Genomic DNA, 19,810 nt, shown 5'->3' with positions numbered 1-19,810 from the left:
TTCCAGAAAGGCCAGTCTATCAGAAGTCACAATAATAATAATACCACACGTACTTTTCAGTGGAGGGTTAAAGTATATTTACGTGTTATACTCCAATTTAACAAATAAATGTATCAAGGTACCGTCCAGTGAATGGTAAATAAGACTGGCCCAAAGTGTATTTTGTTATGCAGAGAAAACTTCAGGAGACCACATATTTTAATGTAGCTTTCAGAAAGGACTGTGGGCCTTTTCCTGAGTCATAGGGAAAGCCACTTGTATGACCACTCCATCTGCCCTATCTAGGAAAGGCACTTCCACAGACTACACTTCTCTTTTTAGACACCCATGCACCAACGAGGCTAACCACAGGAGAGGAAGGGCTATTTTAGAATGTGACTGCTATCTCCCAGTGGTAGATAGGGGACAAATGGCAAAGCACGGGGAAAACCTAAAAAGAGAACAGAAGCATCAGTTAAGGAAGAAAGTGTCTTTTGTTCTCTGATCGTGGGAGGATGCGGAGGGAATTTTAAAAAAGAGAAACAATAAAAGGCTCTCTCATTGGCCCTTTTCTTCTTCAAATTTGGCCTTGCTATAATTTGGGTATTTGCTTTGATTGAATATATTACCTACAGTGTTTGTTATGATGAAAGAGAAGCTATTCTTAAAAACCCTTTCATAATTTACCTAAAATCGAATTCTAAAAATTGGCCGAAAGGGTTCATAAGGGAGGAAGGGTGGGAGAGGGAGGGGAAAAAATGAGGAGCTGATACCTAGGGCTCAAGTAGAAAGAAAATGTTTTGAAAATGATGATGGCAACAAATGTACAAATGTACTGGATACAATGGATGAATGGATACATTGTGATAAGAGCTGTTTGATCCCCCAATAAAATGATTTAAAAAAAACTGGACCAAGGATAGCCTGTGTAAAACCCAGGGACAAGGGAATAACAAGTGATCTAAAATCGATGGTGAGGAGGGCATAGGATGCCTGGTGGGGCTTGATCAAGGGTAATACATCTGAGAGGAATTACTGAAACCAGAATGAAGGCCAAACATGATAATGGGACAAGAGGAAAGTAAAAGGAAATAGAGGAAGGAACTATGAGGCAAAAGATATTTATAGAGGTCTAAATACAGGCATGTACATATGTAAATATATTTATATATAACAATAGGGACATATCTATGTACATATCTTTATATGTTAAGCATTAAGATAACAGATGGACATTTGGCTTCTACTCAAGTACTTTCTCAATGGAAGAACACTTTGTTCTAATAACTCAGCATTCTGTGATCACTGATATAATCGCTGAAGAAAAAGCAGGTGCATAAGAAAATGTGGTGAAGAAAGCTGATGGTGCCTGGCTATCAAAATATACAGCATCTGGGGTCTTAAAGGCTTGAAGATAAACAAGTGGCCATCTAGCTAAGAAGTAGCAAAGACCACATGGAAGAAGCACACCAGCCTGTGTGACCGTGAGGTGTTGAAGGGATCAGCTATCAGGCATCAAAGACCTAGAACAAAAAAATCATATCAATGGGAATGAGGGGGGGGGGGCAGGACGGAGACCTAATGCCTATCTGTAGACAATTAAATATCTCCTCACAGAAGAGTCACAAGGAAGAAAAAAGCCAGTCAGGGTACAGTATAGCATTGAAGAGACATACAACTTTTCTCTAGTTCTTTAATGCTTCCTACCCCCACTATCATGACCTCAATTCTACCTTACAAATCTGGCTAGACCAGAACATGTACATGAGTACAGAAGACCAGAACATGTACATGAGTACAGAAAAGAGCTCACAACACAGGGAATCCAGGACAGATAAACCCCTCAGGACCAATAATGAGAGTAGTGATACCAGGAGGGTAAGGAGAAGATGGGGGTAGAATGGGGAATCGATCACATGATCGATGTGTAACACCCTCCCAACAGAAAAGTGGGTGAAGGGAGACAGTGGTTAGTGGAAGGCCTAGAGAAATAAAAAAAAAAAAAGAATTATCAAGGGTTCATGAGGGAGGGAGGATGGGGGAGGGGGGCAAGTACGAAGGGCTCAAATAGAAAGAAAATGTTTTGAAAATGATAATGGCAACTTATGTACAAATGTGTGTGACACAATGGATATATGTATGGATTGTGATAAGAGCGGTAAGAGTCCCCAATAAAATGTTTCTTTTTCTTCAAGTAAAGGATAGCCAGTTTCAATAATCCAAACAAAAATAGTTTGTCAAGAAAACCTACTGCCATGGAGTGGATTCCCACTAAAAGTGATCCTACCTAGGCCTTCTAAGATTGCAAATCTTCATGGGAGCAGAGAGCCTCATCTCCCTCCTGAAGAGTGGCTGATGTGTGTGAACAGCTGAACTCTTAGTCAGCAGCCCAATTCATGGCCCACAGCACCTCCAGAGTCCAATCCAGTGAAAATGACATAAACTTTGGAATTAGGCATGAGCTTATGTCTTTTCCTCATCATTTTCCTGGGTGAGTTTGGGGAAGTTGCTAATTCGGGACATCAATTTTTCCATGGTAAGTGGGGACAACCCTATTCCACAGAGGGTGGCACTTAAGGAGTTGACACCAGGAGGCTGACCACGGAGCAGAGTGCAGGGGTGTGGTCACAGAAGGCTGTGGCAAACAGCACTGCCCTCTCTCCCGCAGGTCCCCTCAGTCGTACAGTTTAGACAACGGGAAAAACATGCTTGGTAATGAAAGTCACACCCATCAAAAGAAACCTGTATTAGATTTCATCTGAGCATACATAACAAATTGTGATTTTTAAAAAAAAAAAGAGCAACATGTTTGTTTGTTTTTGAGCAGCATGTTTAATGCTTGGAAATCACTGATATTTTCTTTCTAAAAGGACATCTGATCCTACCCCCCTCCCCCCAAAAAAAGGATTAAGATAATCAGGAGACTAAAATAAAATGCTTTTCAAAAAACCAAAACACATACACACACACACACACAACCAAAAGCACACCTCAGTGCTGTTGAGTTGGTTCCGACTCATGGCGACCCTCTAGCACACGGCAGGCCTGACTATTCCATTGAATTTCTAAGGGCATGAATCGTCATGGAAATAGATGGTCTGGGCTTACTCCTGGTGGGTTGAAGGGTCGTCCTTCTGGTTAGCAGCCCAGTGCTTACCTCTCATGAGACCACCAGGGCGCCTTTGCTATTCTACAATGCTCTGTGTATCACCTAAGTCCGTGAGGGGGTTAACGCAGAATTACAAAGCTTCCATGATTCGAAGGGGCCACTCTGCTATGGCACCTCTGGTAAGGAATCCCATCAGCGGGGTTCTCACTGGACTGTCTACAAAAGACCCTTTTAACCTAGCAAGCGCTAGTTGAATCTTTACGATTAGGTTCTTTCAAATTTAGATATAGTTAGCTTCATCAGATGAGAGAAAGTCAGAGCGTACTGGATATTAGTCATAGGGTAATAATGACGCTTGTCATAAAATATTTATTGAATGTTAAATTATTAATATGAAGTCCTAAATGTTAAATTATTAATATGAAGTTCAGGTACTCATCAAATATTTGGTGAATTGATAAAGTTCTAAAAAATTAGGCCTCATATATAAAGCGTATTATATATGTAAAAATAGGTTTTAATTTTAAGAAACTTAAAAAATAGCTTTAAACCTCCCTAATTTAAGTATTTAGTGATGGTTAAAACAATGTCCATTACATCTGTATTGTTTCTTAAACAGCAGTTTAAGCCACCAACCCCCTTTTTCAAGAGAGCAAAGAAATGCAGCTAAAGACCATCTTCAATAAGGAACTATTGGCTCTTCTCCTTGATCCAGAAATCATTCCTCGGTGACCAGTGCAAAAAGTGAAATGGGAACATCGGACCTTCTATCGTGGCAGTTCCACTAAACTTCACACGTTGTTTGTGGGCCTTGAACCCCATGATGCTTCTATCCCAGCTGTTCATGAGTCACGTGGGCATCTAGCCTTTTAACTTTCAGACTGAAGGATCACCATTTATTTATTTATGCTTAAATTTCACCACTCACATAGCTAACGAGCTTCATTGGTTGTGACCTCTTGTTCTGACCTACCAAGATCACTTTGAAGCTACACTTATTTCTCACCAGCTGAAAACTAGATCCGTGCTCTGTTATAGATCATTTAAATCAATGTTCATCAAATTGGACTGCAACCAGCAAGTCCACGACAGGGAACATGGACGTCCTTCAAAGAAAAGGACTGTGTTCAGTGCTGTCCAGTCAGTTCCACCTCACGTGTCTGTAGCAGGCTTCCAATGGGGCTTCCAGCTGGTAACCCTTTGATCACCAGGTCTGTCTTGCCACATCCCTCTGGGTGGCTTAGAACGACCAACCTTTTGGCTAACCCTTTTTGCTACCCAGAGACTCCAGTTCTTCTTAGAGAGCAGGGAATGGAATTATGGAGTGGGAAATTCACCCTGTGGCTGCCCTTAAGTCAATGAAAACTCTGCTGCTGTTTGTTTTAAGTACTGCACTTCCATGAGTAATTGGGGTGGATGAAACGAAGTGTGAAAAAGCACTGGTTTAAGGTAACGGAAACATTCAACACCAAAATGGCTAAGGAAGTCTTAAGATGAAACAATTTATGATTAACCCCTGGCTGGTACAGTCGAGAGAGGTAGCCTTCGCGCTGCTAAAGGAAAAGGAAATGGGAGAGGAAAGGAGAACTATTTCTCTGACCTTGGAAGACCCATGATTTCAGGCAAGATGATAGGAAATATATGAAGTACTTCTAGGTCCAAGTAGGGCATTCTGAACATGCTGAAGAGAACACATCTGTCTAGATGTAAAACTGTCTGGTTATTAACAACAATGGAAAATGTGGAGGCTAGTCCTGCTAGTCCCCTCCCCCACCCCTTCCCACACTCCATCTCTTAGGTGGAAGTCTGTAATTAACTTTATGCATATGCAATAGGATTACTAAATGTTGTGGCTTCCTGAAATAAGCACACTTGAGATAACAGGAACGTTTCCTGCCCTGGGGGAGGGGGGCTATTAGAATGCATGATATGGATTGCAATTTCAAGTGTGGCCTTAAGGCTAGCCAGAGTTACAGTGGAGTATAAATGGGGCTTATCTTTGTGAGAGTCAAAAGTAACAATTTCAAACAAATTTTTAAAAATCTAGTTTTGATTCTTGGGCTTTTTTTTTTGCAGCCTCTAATAATTTTCTCTAAACAATGAAATAAACAGGATGTGGGCAGCTAATCTGTAATACCTTTGATTCTGAGCCTAATGGGAACTAAACTGTCATTTAATTAATATTATTTCTAATAAATTGGGATTTAGTAAAGCATTCTACTGAGAGACTGGGTAATAAATCTATGACATGAAGCACAAATATAATTTTGAATGATCTAGTAACCAACCACGTTTGCAAAAGAAGTAGTTGAAATTAATTTTAGTATTGTATTCAATTTAACTCAATAGAGCAGCAATAATACTATCATAGTTCACATTTTTGCTCTAAACGATCAAAATCTGGGGCATATTTTACCCCTAGGGATGGTCGCAAGCTGAACCGGACCCATTCCAAGAACTCAGACGGCACATGTGGTTGGTGGCCACCATGCTGGCTCATACAAGGCTGCTGCGCTTAAGTTCAGTGCGGCTTTGTGGAGAGAGGCAGACTCCGGTAGCCCGCAGCTTCCCTCCCAGCCTCTGCCTGTGTCCCTAGGATGGTTTTTTCCGCTGTCCGTCTGCTCTGGAGTTGAACTGTGAACAGGGCAGCAATCTAGCCAAAGCACTGGAGGCAAACATTTAAGGCAAGGTGGTCTTCCATATGCCGATTCAGACCAGAGAGAGTTCTTAAGTTCCTAGAACTTTCCAAGTGCACCGCATGCACAATCAGCTTTGTACCTCAGGAGCGGAAGTCCTGCTCTGCTTGTTGTTTAGCCCACAATTCTTCACAAGAGGAAGCTGTCACGGCAACACATCTTAGGGTACAGCCTCTGTTCATACACTGGCTGAAATCTGTCCGGACTTTAAGAAAACCACTGCAACCCTCCCGGGGTGTTTTCCACATCCCAGGTAACACTGGGATTTGTGCCCACACCAGCTGGTTAGCCACGTGCGCCTCTCAGCCAGAGGCTGTAACTTGTCAAGACAATGGCTTACTTTTCGATTTTGTGCCATATGACTGGATCTAGAAAACGGTGATATTACTGGTGCATTTTGTATATATTTTCAAACATCAAGACCCTGGTCTCCAGTCCTCAAATCTACCCTCTAGATTTCTAGACCAATTTCACTATGTCCCCCTTCCCTTGTCTGAACTCTCTCTTCTGGTGGTTCTCTATGGCTTAGAGGGTCGATACAGGCAGGGCTCCAAGACTCCTGCAGATTGACCCCCCCCACCCCCCATCCACGTGCTGCAGTATCTCAAGTTTAATGAGGACACAGATCGTGAGGAATAGTGAAAGTTACGTAGAAGAAACAAAAACGGTAGCAGAAGAATTGCACTTCAGAAATATGACCTATACGAACCATGCTTTGTTCTATGTCTCTCTCTAGCTGGGAGACTAACTTCGTAGCAGGCCTACACGATCAACTATGCACGCTATTAAGAAAGAAGTTCTGTTTGCTGCTAAGTGGCCACATTCTTGTGGGCTTTAAAAAAAAAAGAATTGAAAGCAACTGCAGTCTTTTGTTGGGATTTGTTAGGCCAGCTCCATTCAATCTCTATTTTGTTTCGGTTTCGGATTCCAAGCACTTCTTCAGTGCTTAAGATTTTATATGTCAAAGTTTGGGGCTTTCGTTAAACTTAGTTTACTCATCTTCTACTTCCAAACACTAGGTTCTCTTTTGGGCCCACTGCCATTGAGTGGACTCTGACTTACAGCGACCCTGTAGGAGAACTGCCCCTGGGGGATTCTAAGGCTGTCACTCTTTATGGGAGCAGAGTGTCTCCTTTTTCTTCTGCAGAGACTGGTGGGTCTGAACAGCGAACCCCGCCCTCCTGGCTCCTTTTCCCATCAGTTAAACAGCTACCACAAACTCTGCCGGGCCGGGCTCCAGGTATCTAGGAACCAAGTTTTTCTTCTTCCTGTCAACTTTTGGTGACTTCTTAATTTAACATACTTACTCAGAGTCCCTATTAGTACGGCACATTTGTAAAAGCAAAATTAATACAATGCATAAGGAGGCATGCTTCACTGCAAGGCAACATGAGGGGAGCCTGTCTAATGCTTACGAACCATCTGTCACCCCCTTACATCCATCTCAAAAACCACTTCAACCGAGGCGTCGTCCCGCAGCTGGGGTCAGTTTCTCTAGAGGGGAGAGAGGAAGAAGACTATCCCAGTTGATGGCGCACACCATTGTGCTCACGTCATCTCAAATCTAGAGATGCTCCTCACAGGAGTGGTAAGCAAACCCGACTGGACGTTCAAGTCAAACCACACTGGAAATGCAAGGGAAGACGTGACCCTGCTGTTGGTGGGCAAACTGATGGAGCAACCTCCCATGGGAAAAACGGCTTACCAAAACTTTGTATACAGAAGCCTAGAGAGCATGACCAGCACTGTAACACTAACTGGATACTTTTGACCTGGCTTCTATCCGGTCTCTGGCGACCCAGCCATGGACGGCTGGGATTTTAGACTCTGTCCTTTTGAAATGTACAACATCCTTCCTAGGCCACGCCAGCAGGAGCTGATGTGGAAGCCCCACTAAGCAAACTGGGCTTTATCTTCAACTTAACTGGAGTGGAATTAATTAAGGAACTGACATACTCTCTGGGGCTTACCGCTGCACCACCCTCCCTTGTTTGGATTGTCCGCAACTATGGGCGCTCTGCTGCATATTCTGATCATGTGAATCATTCCTGGCCAATTCTGGAGTCCACCCAGCTCTAAGCATGCGCGTGACCGTCACTATGCTGTAAAAGGCATCACTGAAAACCAGTGGTGATGTGGACCTGAGGCAGGGATCATGAGAACGAGACCGTCTGTTACAGTACTACGCTTGCTAAACGCTGAGTGAAAAATGCACACAGCCCACTTCTCATGAGATGAGTTACTATGTTCTGGGCTGAGACTGGCTTTTGAATACTAATGATGAGCCCAAATAAGATAGACATTCACCTTCTTCCACTTTTGTAAACTGAGGTTTGAGAGTTTAAGTGAATTGTTAAGAATCATAGTGTAGAGAATTGAAGTTCTGTAAAAAGTCTATTTTTGTCCTTTTAATAAAATGTTGCTTGCTTTCCTATGCTCATCTACATCTGAATAGTCATTTATATTTATATCATTTATAAATTCAATGAAATGAAGAGATATTTACCTTACACAGGGAAATCTGCCTGGGAGACCAGAAAGAGAAAGAAATGGTTCTCTATACTGAACCAGCCCCCCTGAGGGCCAACATTTATTTATCATATGTAATAAGTAAACTAGGTTTGCTAAACTTACCATGTGTGAAAAACTAATTTCAAAAGCAAAAGCTTCTTATATTTTAGGCAACATTAAACAGACAAAATACCTCTGCATTTTGGCTTAATTAAGATTTGGATCTGAAAGATAGGTCTTTTTAAATGACTTTGCTACTTGATGTAGATCTTGGTAAACGGCAGCAAAGAGAAGTTTACTATGCATTTTCACGAGACGCGGCACTTTCAGACTTATGACCATGGCATTATGCTTTATTGTGACTGGCAGGGCAGCGCTGCTATAATAGATTGCATATCAACTTGTCCTCCCCCGAAATGCCTGAAGCACTTCATTGACGTTGTCAGATTAAAACACAGGGTGGAGGAAAGAAACGAGTCTGCATCGTCCTATCTTTCCATCTAAGGAAGTGGGATGGTGCCCAACTAAGATGGCAGTGCACGTTTGTTTTCATGGCCCCCGAGAACGGGTTGTGTGAGATGGCTGAATTGTGCTACCTACGTTTGTAGCAGAGCTTTCTGGGGACAATTCTCGTCAGGTGCGACGAGTAAGGGCTAGGCTTTTATGTTAACTCTTAGTGACTCAATTGCTTTTCATTTCAATTGGGAAGACGAGGTGAGGCCGACCCAATTATGGCATTGACTTACAGACGGCTGTCTATCCGAGTCACTCGGAAGAGCTCTCCCAAACCAAACGACTCAGTGCAGTGGGGTTAGTGCCGACTCTCAACTTCCCTTTAGAAACCAGGTTCCTAAACCTCAGGTTGCTTCTCCCCCTCAAAGTTTGGCCTTCTCCGAAAGTACACTTCCGTCTAATGCCAAATTCTCTTTGAGAACTTTGTTTCCAAAGTCACACTCATGATTGCTCTCTTTTTTCTCCTGTGGAGACTACCGTATAGACTCGTGTAGAAGTCGCGTTTTTCAGCAAAAAATCTTAATGCAGTTTTTGTGGTAAGATCAGGTGCCTCGGCTGGTATCCGGGTTGGCTTATACTCAAGTATATACGGTAGGTGCCGGGTCTCTCTCTCTCTCCTGAGGACAGCTGCTGCCTGAACCACAGTACCGCGAGGACACCTTCCCAACCAGCCGACTGCACGGTGTCGTCTTCGTCTTGAAAAGAGAATGAAATTCTTTCCCCGGCTCCTCTTCCTCCTTTTGCTTCCCTTTCTTTCTCAAGAGAGATTGTCTCTACTCTTTCACTTCTTATATTCAGCCTCATTGAATCAGATCCTCCAAGAGTGGACACTGAAAAGATGTATTTAAAAACACTCTGGCGATTTGGGTGTGTAATTATGGTTATAGGGGCGCCTCAAACTCTTTCCCTTGACAATTTCATGACCTTTGGGCCTTACGTATTAGCACCTCCCTAAGGTAATAAGTCACCAATGCAAATTAATACACTGAAGAAGAATCATTCAGTGGCCGAGTTTGGGAAAGGTGAAACCGAGGGCGTGTTCCTGAGGGCGTGTACTTGCATGTCATGTCGCTATAGACAACAACTCCTCGAGGCCTCCTGTACTCTACTGGAACGGGCTAACTGCGTCCATGTTGTTCTTGCGTCTAATTCCCACCTTCTCTAGGACACACTTTAAGAAGCCCTGGTGGCGTTTGCAGATGAGTGTTGGGTCACTCACAGCAAGATGAGCCTTCAAACACACCAGCTGCTCTGTGGGAGTGAGATGGGGCTACACGCTCTTGTAAACCTTTACACAGTCTCTGGAGCAACACCCCCATGTAGGGTAACCATGAGTCAGAGTCAGCTTGACGGCAGTGGGGTTTGTATAGTTTACTTTAAACACTACTGCCTGAGTATCACCAAAAGGCCCAACTTTTCCTCGACACTCTTTTACTCAAAAACTTCAATCACCCTTGAGTTACCAAGCCACATTGAAATTCTCTGGCTTGGCATTCAAGGCCTCGAAAGATCTGGTGGAAGCTTTTCAGTTTGTTTTTCTGCTTTCATTACTTTATGAAAAGAGCTCAGACCGGGAAGTCAGACATAGTTGGGCTTCATTACATTTTGTCTTCGGCAAGTAACTTAAATGCATCAGCTCTCAGTTTGCTCATAAGAGAAAGGAGGAAAAGGATGGTGCCTGCACCTGCAACGGTTATTCTGAACAGGACACAGCGGCTGCTCCTTCTTGTCTGGAAGAGCTTGCTGCCACCTACTGAACACAGCAGCTCCCCAGTGTCAGTCTGTGTCACAAAAGGAGATGCCTCTGTGGAGGCACTTCAGGAGCCGGGGGCGGGGTGCTGTCAGGTAAGTGGTGGACTGCCAGCACAAGGTCGCCCTTCTCCAAATCCCCACTTGGCTGAGGGAGAAGGACGAGGCTAGCTGCCCTTGAGCTTGCCTGTGCGGCCTGCGTGGGCTCTCGAACTGCACTGGCCATCCAAGCCACAATCGGGGGTAATTAACCGTGGTTAAGCTGAACGGAGATGCTCAATGCACTGTCAATGTAAGATTCAGAACAGAGTTCAAAGGCTGAGAATGAATCGGTGATAGCACATTAAACTGATCATTTGCACATATTATTCTGAAATAATATATATTATTCAAATTCACTGATCTGTCTCTTTTTACTCTTTAAAGTGGCTGCCAGAATTATTTAAAATGACATATGTGGGTTTGACTCAACTGAACAGGACTGTTATAGAATCTGCCTTTTCAACGAGTTCTCTAGATGGTTTTGTGGTTAATTATCCTCAGATCCCATTTGGAGAAACATGATGTGAAACGCTAATTCTTTAAAGAAGAATTAATGTCTTTATACATTTTTATTGTTCATATTAATATTCACAGTATTTTGAACATTGGGGGCAGTTAACTATATACTGATTGCAGTTTGTATTTCAAATTTTTTAGAATAAAAATTCATTCAAAAAAGTTTTTTTCTTAGCAGCTTTTCTTTTAGAACTCGGTCCCCCCACCCTCAGTTTCTAAGGAATTAGCTTTAAATTGCAATTGTTAGATGGGACAAAAACCTTGAAACTATCTTTGGTTAGTTCTAGTTAACAGTTTTTTTAAAAAAGCTTATTTTCTAAGGGAATTAGGGGGTTTCCCTCCTAATAACTAACTTCGTGAAGAAATAGGCTATTTATTTTACCAAATAAATACCAAATTTTACCAAAATTGCTGGATATTGTCATACTCAGGCGCTTTGCTTGACTAATGTTTAAAGCAAAATCTGGAATAAGCAGTTTGGGTTTTTTTTTTCCCTACAGCAATTGAGTCAGATGAAGAAAAGAAGAGACTTCTCTGGAGCAAAGGGTGCTTTTAATTAGGAGTGACTGGGTGAGGATAAGAAGTCCTGCTGATGCAGTGGGTTAAGCACTGAGCTGCTGACCTCAGGGTCAGGGGTTCAAACCCACCAGATGCTTTGAGGGAGAAAGATGAACCTGTCTTCTCCCAGTAAGACTTACAGCCTCAGAAACCCGTGGGAGTTGTACTTTCTACCCTGTGCTATGGAGCTGCTGTGATCGAAGTTGACTCGATGGCGTGGGGGAGAGGTGGCTGAGTATCCTGGAAGTAAACTGAGAGCAAAGTAGGAGAGACCCAATTAAAACTATAAAATCAATGCTGGGATGTCGTGTAAGATGGATTTCAGTGGTTGTCAGAAGAGTGTGACAAAATTGGAAATGACTTGTAAAGAATATTGGGAAATGATTTTCAGAAAACACTTTGCCACTTACCTCATTGCTACATTGCTGCCATCGATCACGATTGGTCTCAAGTTTTCCCCATCATCCGTTCCCATCTCTGGCATTGGTGACTCAGACCTCTGAGACTCCAGGGAGGAGGTTTCCCGCATGACACTGTTAATGAGACTAACGGTTTGATCAGTCTCGCTTTTATTGCCAAGTTTGACCAGTTCTCCCAGTATGTCATTGATTAAAGCCTCGGTCCCAAGTTTGTAGAGCACAAGCTGCACCTGCTCTTCAGAGTAACCCAGCTTCAGTGCAAAGTCCAGCTTGGTTTGGTATTCTCGGACCACGTCGGGGGGCTTCTTCGCGTCCCTGGATGTCGCCTGCGGCTCTTCGGGTTTAAAGCCCTGCAGGGTCTCGGTGCGTCTCAGGATGGGAGGCTCTAAACAGGGAGACCGACACAGCTGTCTGTGAGTCTTGGTATGCAAGCCCGGCTCCACGGGAAGGTTACTCAACGGCTCCGCCTCTTTACCAGAATGTGCGCTCTCCGCAGAGTCACCAGCGCTGGCGTTTTCTCCAGACACCTCTTTTTCCGGATCTTCCTTCCCGGAAGGAACTTTATCCATTGTTGGTTTTTCTACCATTGGCCAAGGGACAGCTGCACTTAAATGCGGGCCAGTTGTCTCCACATAAAGGTGACCTAGGTCGTGCGCCAGATGATCCTTCAAGCCCATGAAGCTGCTGCGTGGACTTGAGTCCACTTGGCTGCTTTTTCTGTATTCCTGAATGCAAAGTGCGCCGTATTCCTAAGAGGGGGGAAAAGTAAACGAGTTAGGATTTCATATTTCTTGCTACATTTCCGTCTTCATGGAGAAGTTTTGAGAGGGCCAATCCTCCTTTGTATATATGTCTATCCCTTCTCACCACTTTAATGCCATTGCCAAGGAAGTGCAAAGTCCCTCCCCCTGCACTCAGCACCTCCTGGTTTCTTTAGCTGAAGAAGGCATGAATTAGGGAGGCTATGTCACCCTCCCAGAGCAACAGAACAAGTCGGGAGTGGAACTGGGTTATCTTAATTGCGGTTTAGGTGGAAGTTTAGAAGCAAACCGGGCTCCCGGTCTGCAGCTGAAACACCCGTGGTCTTGTCAGTGTGGGGCGACCACCACGCTGTGCAGCGCTCTCCTCAGCCTCACCTGCGGCTCTGTGTCCACGTGCCCAGCTTTCCTGCCCTTCTAACTCTGCTATTGAGCAAATGCTACCCCTCTGGACCAAGATCCACAAGAACTGGATTTTCAACCCAGTTTGTTCAGCTCTCCAAACTCACGGTGTTCCATCTAGATGGAAGAGATTTTTCCATTTTTAAAGAAAAATTTGTTTCTAGGATGATACAAAATATCATAAGATGCACTTTGGACATGCCAATGATGGGCTCTATACATATTCTCTGACAGGATTCATGAAAAATGTTTGAGAAGGCATCAAAGAACCAGAACAAAAAAATCATATTATTGCAAATGATGGGGAGCGGGGAGTGGAGACCCAAAGTCCATCTATAGACAACTGGACATCCCCTTACAGAAGAGTCTTGGGGAAGAGACGAGCCAGTCAGGGTGCAGTGTAGCACCGATGCAACATACAACTTTCCTCTAGGTCTTTAATGCTTCCTCACCCCACTATCACGACCCAATTCTACCTTACAAATCTGGCTAGACCAGAGCATATACACCGGTACAGATAAGAGCTGGAAGCACAGGAAATCCAGGACAGATAAACCTCTCAGGACCAATAATGAGAGTAGCGATACCTGGAGTGGAAGTGGAAGGCGGGGAATAAAGGGGGAGCCAATCACAAGGAACTACATATAACCCCCCTCTCAGGGGGATGGACAACAGAAGATTAGGTGAAGGGAGACATTGGTCAGTGTAGGATATGAAAAACAATTATCAAGGGTTCATGAGGGAGGGAGAAAGGGTGGGAGAGGGAGGGAAATAAATGAGGAGCTGATACCAAGGGCTCAAGTAGAAAGCAAATGTTTTGAGAACAACGATGGCAACAAATGTACAAATTTGTGCCATGTGTTTGACACAATGGATGGATGTATGTATTGTGATAAGAGCTGTATGAGCCCCCAATAAAATGATTAAAATACTAGTACTAATAATAAGAAAGAAAGAAAGAAAGAAAGAAAGAAAGAAAGAAAGAAAGAAAGAAAGAAAGAAAGAAAGAAAATGCTTGCGAGAAAGCCCTGTGAGCTACCGGAAAATGAGAACTTTTAGTGCTTGAACATTGTCCTTGGTCCCAGTGGATCTTACTAACATCTTAAATTAAAAGAAATTTTAAAAATCACTCAAGACACCACAGCGAAAGAGCATCATCTATTCTAGAACAGCCAAGAGATAACACAACAGTTACAAAATTAATGAGACATGAATAGAGTAATTGTCCTGTGCACTCCGGACAGGGTGACAGAATATAACGTTTGACCCGGCACCACTCTTATTCAGGACCAGGGATGCCGGAGGAGAAGGAGATACTTAATTCTATGCAGATTTATGGAAAGCAGAGCATTTCAATATGTCCTGTCAAAAATGAGCAGCAAATAGCTGAGAATATGCGAGAAAGGCCTTCTGAGTTTTGTGGGTATCCCTGGGTGGCACAAGCAGTGAAGTGCTCAACAACTAACCGAAAGGTCAGTGGCTCGAACCTACTCAGAGGGGCCTTGGAAGAAATGCCTGTCCATCTGCTGCTGAACCCACTCTGCCCACACATGGTCCCCACGAGTTAAGTCGCAATTTCTTGGCAGAAAGTTTGGCTATCGTCGACTAAAAGGTCATCTTTCTCTCATTTTCACCCATATAAAAGTTTTTTACTGTTCACTTCGATTTTCTTGTGCTTCACTGCAAAGATGATGTCACAACAGGATAGGATTTGTCCCCGTTAGCTTGTCTGCTCTTAAAATGCCCCGGCTGGTGTAATGTGGTCTAGTGGTTAGGTGCTTGACTTCCATCTGAAAGGTTGGTGGGTTCAATACAACCCCCACCCCCACCACTCCACAGAACCACGTAGCAGGAAGTTCATCTGCTGCCCTAAGGATTACAACTTTGGATGCCTGATGGGGGGCACTCCAGTCTGTCCCACAGGGTTTACCATGCGGCAGAATCAACCTGACAGCCTTTTTTCTTTGTTTAAGTCCAGGATACCATTAGCATGCAGCAGGAGATGAATTGGGGGCTGTCATAGAACACCTATTTAAATAACCTATTAAAGAAATTTGGGAAAACATTTTATTCTAACGCTCTTCAACATCTTATTTACACCAGAAAGGAGCTATTATATAAATGTTAAGAGAAAAATGCTAAGCTATTTTTTTGAGATGTCACAGTTTTGAATGTGTATTTGGTAACTTTAAATAAGAGAGTGAAGCATGTCTGGATAGTGAAATAAATATTATGCACGGTTAACACAGCCATAGTTACATTGGATTACGGACCCCTGAGCGTGAAAACAGCACAGTTAAATGCCCTCTGTTGTAGAACTCCGACTCACAGCCACAGGGCTTCTTCAGGCTTTCTCTCTCCCCGAAGGAAACAGGTGACTTTACTACCACTGTTCCTCTGGTCACCGAGCTTTAAAGAAACAGCAAACTCTCGCAGCTCCTAATTGCACGATTGATAAAAACGAATATCCCTTAGGAGAGGTCTGTAGACATCTGTTCCTTTATGAAGCTCTATCCATTTCAAAAAAATTTTTCTATTAATATGGATATGCCTGAGTCCAATTATTTAGAATTAAAGGAAGGGGGTTTGAGAGCAGAGCTTCACACTCGGTGATTTATTAACTACTGTGACGCTCTGACACCATAAAGCAAGTAACAAATCACAAGAGCGTCTTAATAAAGGGATACAGTTAAAAGAAAAACCTGCACCTCGGCCTTCATGTGGCTCCCACCAAAAGGATCCTGAACAAGGGGAATCTATTGGAGGCTGGGCTGCCTGGCAACTGGAAGCTGGTTGCTAAGCTGCACGCCTTTAGCATGCCCTCATGAATGCTAGCGTAGTGCCGGAATCATTTGGTGTGAACAAAAGCCTATACAAGAGACTGGGACTTAAGTGCGTCTGGTTTACCCTCCGAGAACAATGAAGCTGCCAAACCAATCTGGAAGCTCCGACATCATTGTTCGGTCACCCCACAATCTGCTCTGCCTGCAGGAAGTGTATATTAATGGGCCACATTTTTGATCTCCCCTGAAAAGTTTGGGTTTTGCATAAGTGCTGTTGTGAGATCATTCTTCCCAGACAACGACTCACTGACCAAACCCCTGACTTGAACTAGGAAATATCATTTTAATGTTGGGCGCTAGTGCTTCCTTCTTGGGCTGTGTCACTTAAGATGAGCGACTTGTGAGAAGCACGGATGAAATCTTATACTTACAGGGTAAGTGAAATTATTCTTCATCTCCACACTTTCCATAGAAACAATGTCAAGTGCTACAAAGCTTTCACAAGAAAAATTAACTGCTCTTAAAAACAAAAACAAACCAAAAAAAAAACACAACCCCCCCACCCCCGCAATGTTCTACTTACAATCTAAATTTTTTAAAACAGTGTCAATGACCTAGGGTTATAATGATAAAGTACGAAATATCGGTTGCTTGATAATATTCTACCTGGTAAAACTCAATTGTATGCCAATACCTCTTACCTATCATGTGATAATTCATGTAAAGTCTGCATGCTTAAATAAGAAGTCACCAGCAATCGGGCCGGCATGATTTTTAAGGCTAAGCATAAGTATAAGCCTGACCTACTTTTTTTTTAAGCATGATTTTTTCTTCTAAAATATTGTGCCTGAACTTTTTTTCTCACTGATTGGTCTTCTTGTCTTCTATATTTCATTATTGGTTAGCTAAGATAAAGCCAGCCAATCCCATCTTGTAGTTGATAAGCAGTTAAGTAATTTTCAGAGCCTGCAAAGCAGTAGCCCAAACAGGGAAAGGTACAAGTAATATGAATGAGCTCATCGTATTACCAGGCCTACAAGCTGCATGTAATTTCTCCATCCCATAATACAAATTTGATATCACCTGGTTTGTCATGGCTCACATGGTCAAGATTTGGGCTTTTCAAAGGTTAATCTCTCAAATGCTCTCTTACCCACTTGTAATTAGTTACAGATTAATTGCCCTGATGTAACAGGGCACTTAAAAAACAGAATTTAGCAGTACCTTGAAAGCACTGAAAAAAATTAAGTGCTAGCCTTAAGATTTAAAAATAAATAAAAAATATTTTCACAGGCTGCAGCACTTGTCAATGTAATGGAATGCACGGCGGGTGTTATTTAAAAAATTGAGGGACAAAGAATGCTATCTATGCGACTTGTCTAGTGCCTTAAAAACGATCAAGGCAATTTTGAAAAAGATAAAAGATATTCCATGAACATCACAAAATGTATGACACCTCATCTAAGTTAGAAACTGCATTTCTTTTTTCAATCTCTAGGCCTTCTGTTCGGCTTCTGGGCTTCTGCATTTACCCAAATGCCGACTTGCGGGGCTCATCTTCACCAACAGGAGGATTGCCCTTCTTCTAACGACAAGCAGCACAAGTGTCATACACTCAGGACGTCATGGTTTACAGTCTCTTAGTCATAAAAAACGACCAGGGCATAAACTATCTGCTCAACTTTTAAACTTTACTTACATCTGGGGCCCACTGTAATCGTATTTGTATGCCATCTTCTTGCCCACAGACGGTACTGGCAAAAAGTGATGGCTTGAGAACCTATTTCTATATTTACAAATCTACAGCTGCCCCTCCAGACAATGTATCCGAAACTCAAACAATATTTCTTGCTAGTGGCCTAATACATTAAAAAAATTAAGTAACTGCATTTGTTGAAAAACGAACTAAATTTCTGTGTCACTTCAGTAGGAGACAATGAAGCACGACTCATTTGGTAAAAGTTCTCAGAAACTTGGTAGCTTTCTGCATTTGCTGAATGCAAGTTTGGGACAGGATGGCTCTTTACTATTTGTGGGTTCTTGTGTGCCCACTGACCCCCCACCCCCGCCCCCAGTGTCAGGAGCAGATTTTCTGAATGTTCTCACCACATAGCTTGGCACATCTCTCACCTCAAACCAGGTATAACAAATTTCTTTTCTTTTGTAAATAAAATGAACCCCATCCTAACCAGAACCATGACACCATAAACTTGTTCCACCGATCAATTTGTTAGTAATGTGAAGTTACAATGCCACAGAAGTGGGCTCTGCTTCTTATCCAAATGGTCTTACTGTGAGAACAATGGAAATAGAATAATGAATATGTAATAAATACCTACTGCCCTAGGCTCTGTGTGTTTAATGACCATTGTATTTCAGCAGTGCCGTTGTCTGCATCCCTCAAGCTAACAAAGGAAGGATGTGCCTTGAGCAGATTGGTTAATACTCTGGGGCAACAGATGTGTACTAGAACTGCAGGAGACCAGCAACTGGTGGCCTGCCCATCTTCTGAAACTTTCAATAGACTTGTGCATATGTTCGCACAATAGGGCATGTGGTGGAAATGAAAACCTCCCTTTAACCCTTTGGGTGCTTTATTTCCCCCCAACTGATAGACAAGTCTTTGACCTCCCCACCCCCCTCCGCCAGCCAATCACAGAACTCCTAGTCTGTGACATGACTTCTTCCATCTAATCCGGGAAAGGGATGTGAGTGAGTGCAAACAGGGTGGGGAGAAGACAGGAGGAACTGTACGGGAGTACTGACGCTGCGGATCAAGCAGCTGGATGCTTAACCATCTTGCTGAAAACAAGCCCTTGTGAAACACCTGCCCCTATCAATCCATCTCCCCAGACGTCACTCTTAAGGCAACCTACCGAATGTGAAGGACATGGGACAGCACCTCGCCAAGCTAGTGACACCTTGGCAGACAAACCACCGTTCATACATTTGTCATAACCTGTCTTTAAGTTCCAAAGGATCGCATGCCATCCTGAAAGGCTTGCAGAGGTTCGTAAAGTTCTAAGTCATTATTTGCATAACTCCCTAACATTAACAAACATCTGCCTCAGAGATCTATTTTACAGAAAGAAGGCTTTTTCCCCTGGTGCTTTGGAACTCTTAACTAATCTCAGGCAATCACTTGAAGGGCTTCCAAATCCTTCAGAGAATTCAAGTTAATACGGAACATTTTGCAAAGTTTAACTCCTAAGGCTGTAAGCAGCACAGATACTCACGTTAGTGGGGAGACACAAAGACATGGGTTTCTGTAGCAGCTTCCGCAGTAGCTCCTCAACACAGACTGCCAGGCAGGCCAGAAGAACAATGAATGGTTGAGCAGATGGAATGGCAATGTCTTTGCTTAACCTATTACCGAGTGGAAGAACAGCCAATCACAGGCCGCGTAGCACACAATTAGTTGGCCAGGCAGATGCAAGACAACCTCAGCAGCCTGTGTCAGGTTCGTAGGTTTCTAAGATAAGCAAGTTGATGTCTGCCCAGGGCAGCATGTGTATTAATGAGGGGTGTGCAGCAACAATGAGCCACACAAAGCTGACTAGTAGGCAGCTGCTCTCTGAGAGCAGAGCCATTAGGGAGCAGGCTGCCAACAAGAAACACCTGGCTTGGGTGGACTTCAGCTTCTCCTCCTTGTTTTTAATGCACGAAACAAAGAAACCAGTTACATTTTAAAGTAGTGAAAGTTGCATGTTCCCAAAAACTCGAGGCTACCCTCTCAGCGATTCCCTTTTCACATCTGCTTGAGAAATAAAGAGAA

General features: G+C 43.2%; 1 protein-coding gene across 2 annotated transcripts in view; it reads right to left on the bottom strand.

The window, feature by feature from the left end:
* Positions 1-19,810, bottom strand: part of ZC3H12C (zinc finger CCCH-type containing 12C) — a 77,366-nt gene that overhangs the window by 23,686 nt on the left and 33,870 nt on the right. For both annotated transcript variants that reach the window (XM_075546563.1, XM_075546564.1), the window contains exon 2: positions 12,084-12,841. In XM_075546563.1, the coding sequence (XP_075402678.1) occupies positions 12,084-12,841 (758 nt within the window). The remainder of the gene's footprint in view (positions 1-12,083; positions 12,842-19,810) is intronic.

Source organism: Tenrec ecaudatus, chromosome 4 (genome assembly GCF_050624435.1).
Source record: "Tenrec ecaudatus isolate mTenEca1 chromosome 4, mTenEca1.hap1, whole genome shotgun sequence".
Taxonomy (NCBI): Eukaryota; Metazoa; Chordata; class Mammalia; order Afrosoricida; family Tenrecidae; genus Tenrec; species Tenrec ecaudatus.
This window is presented reverse-complemented; position numbering and strand designations above follow the sequence as displayed.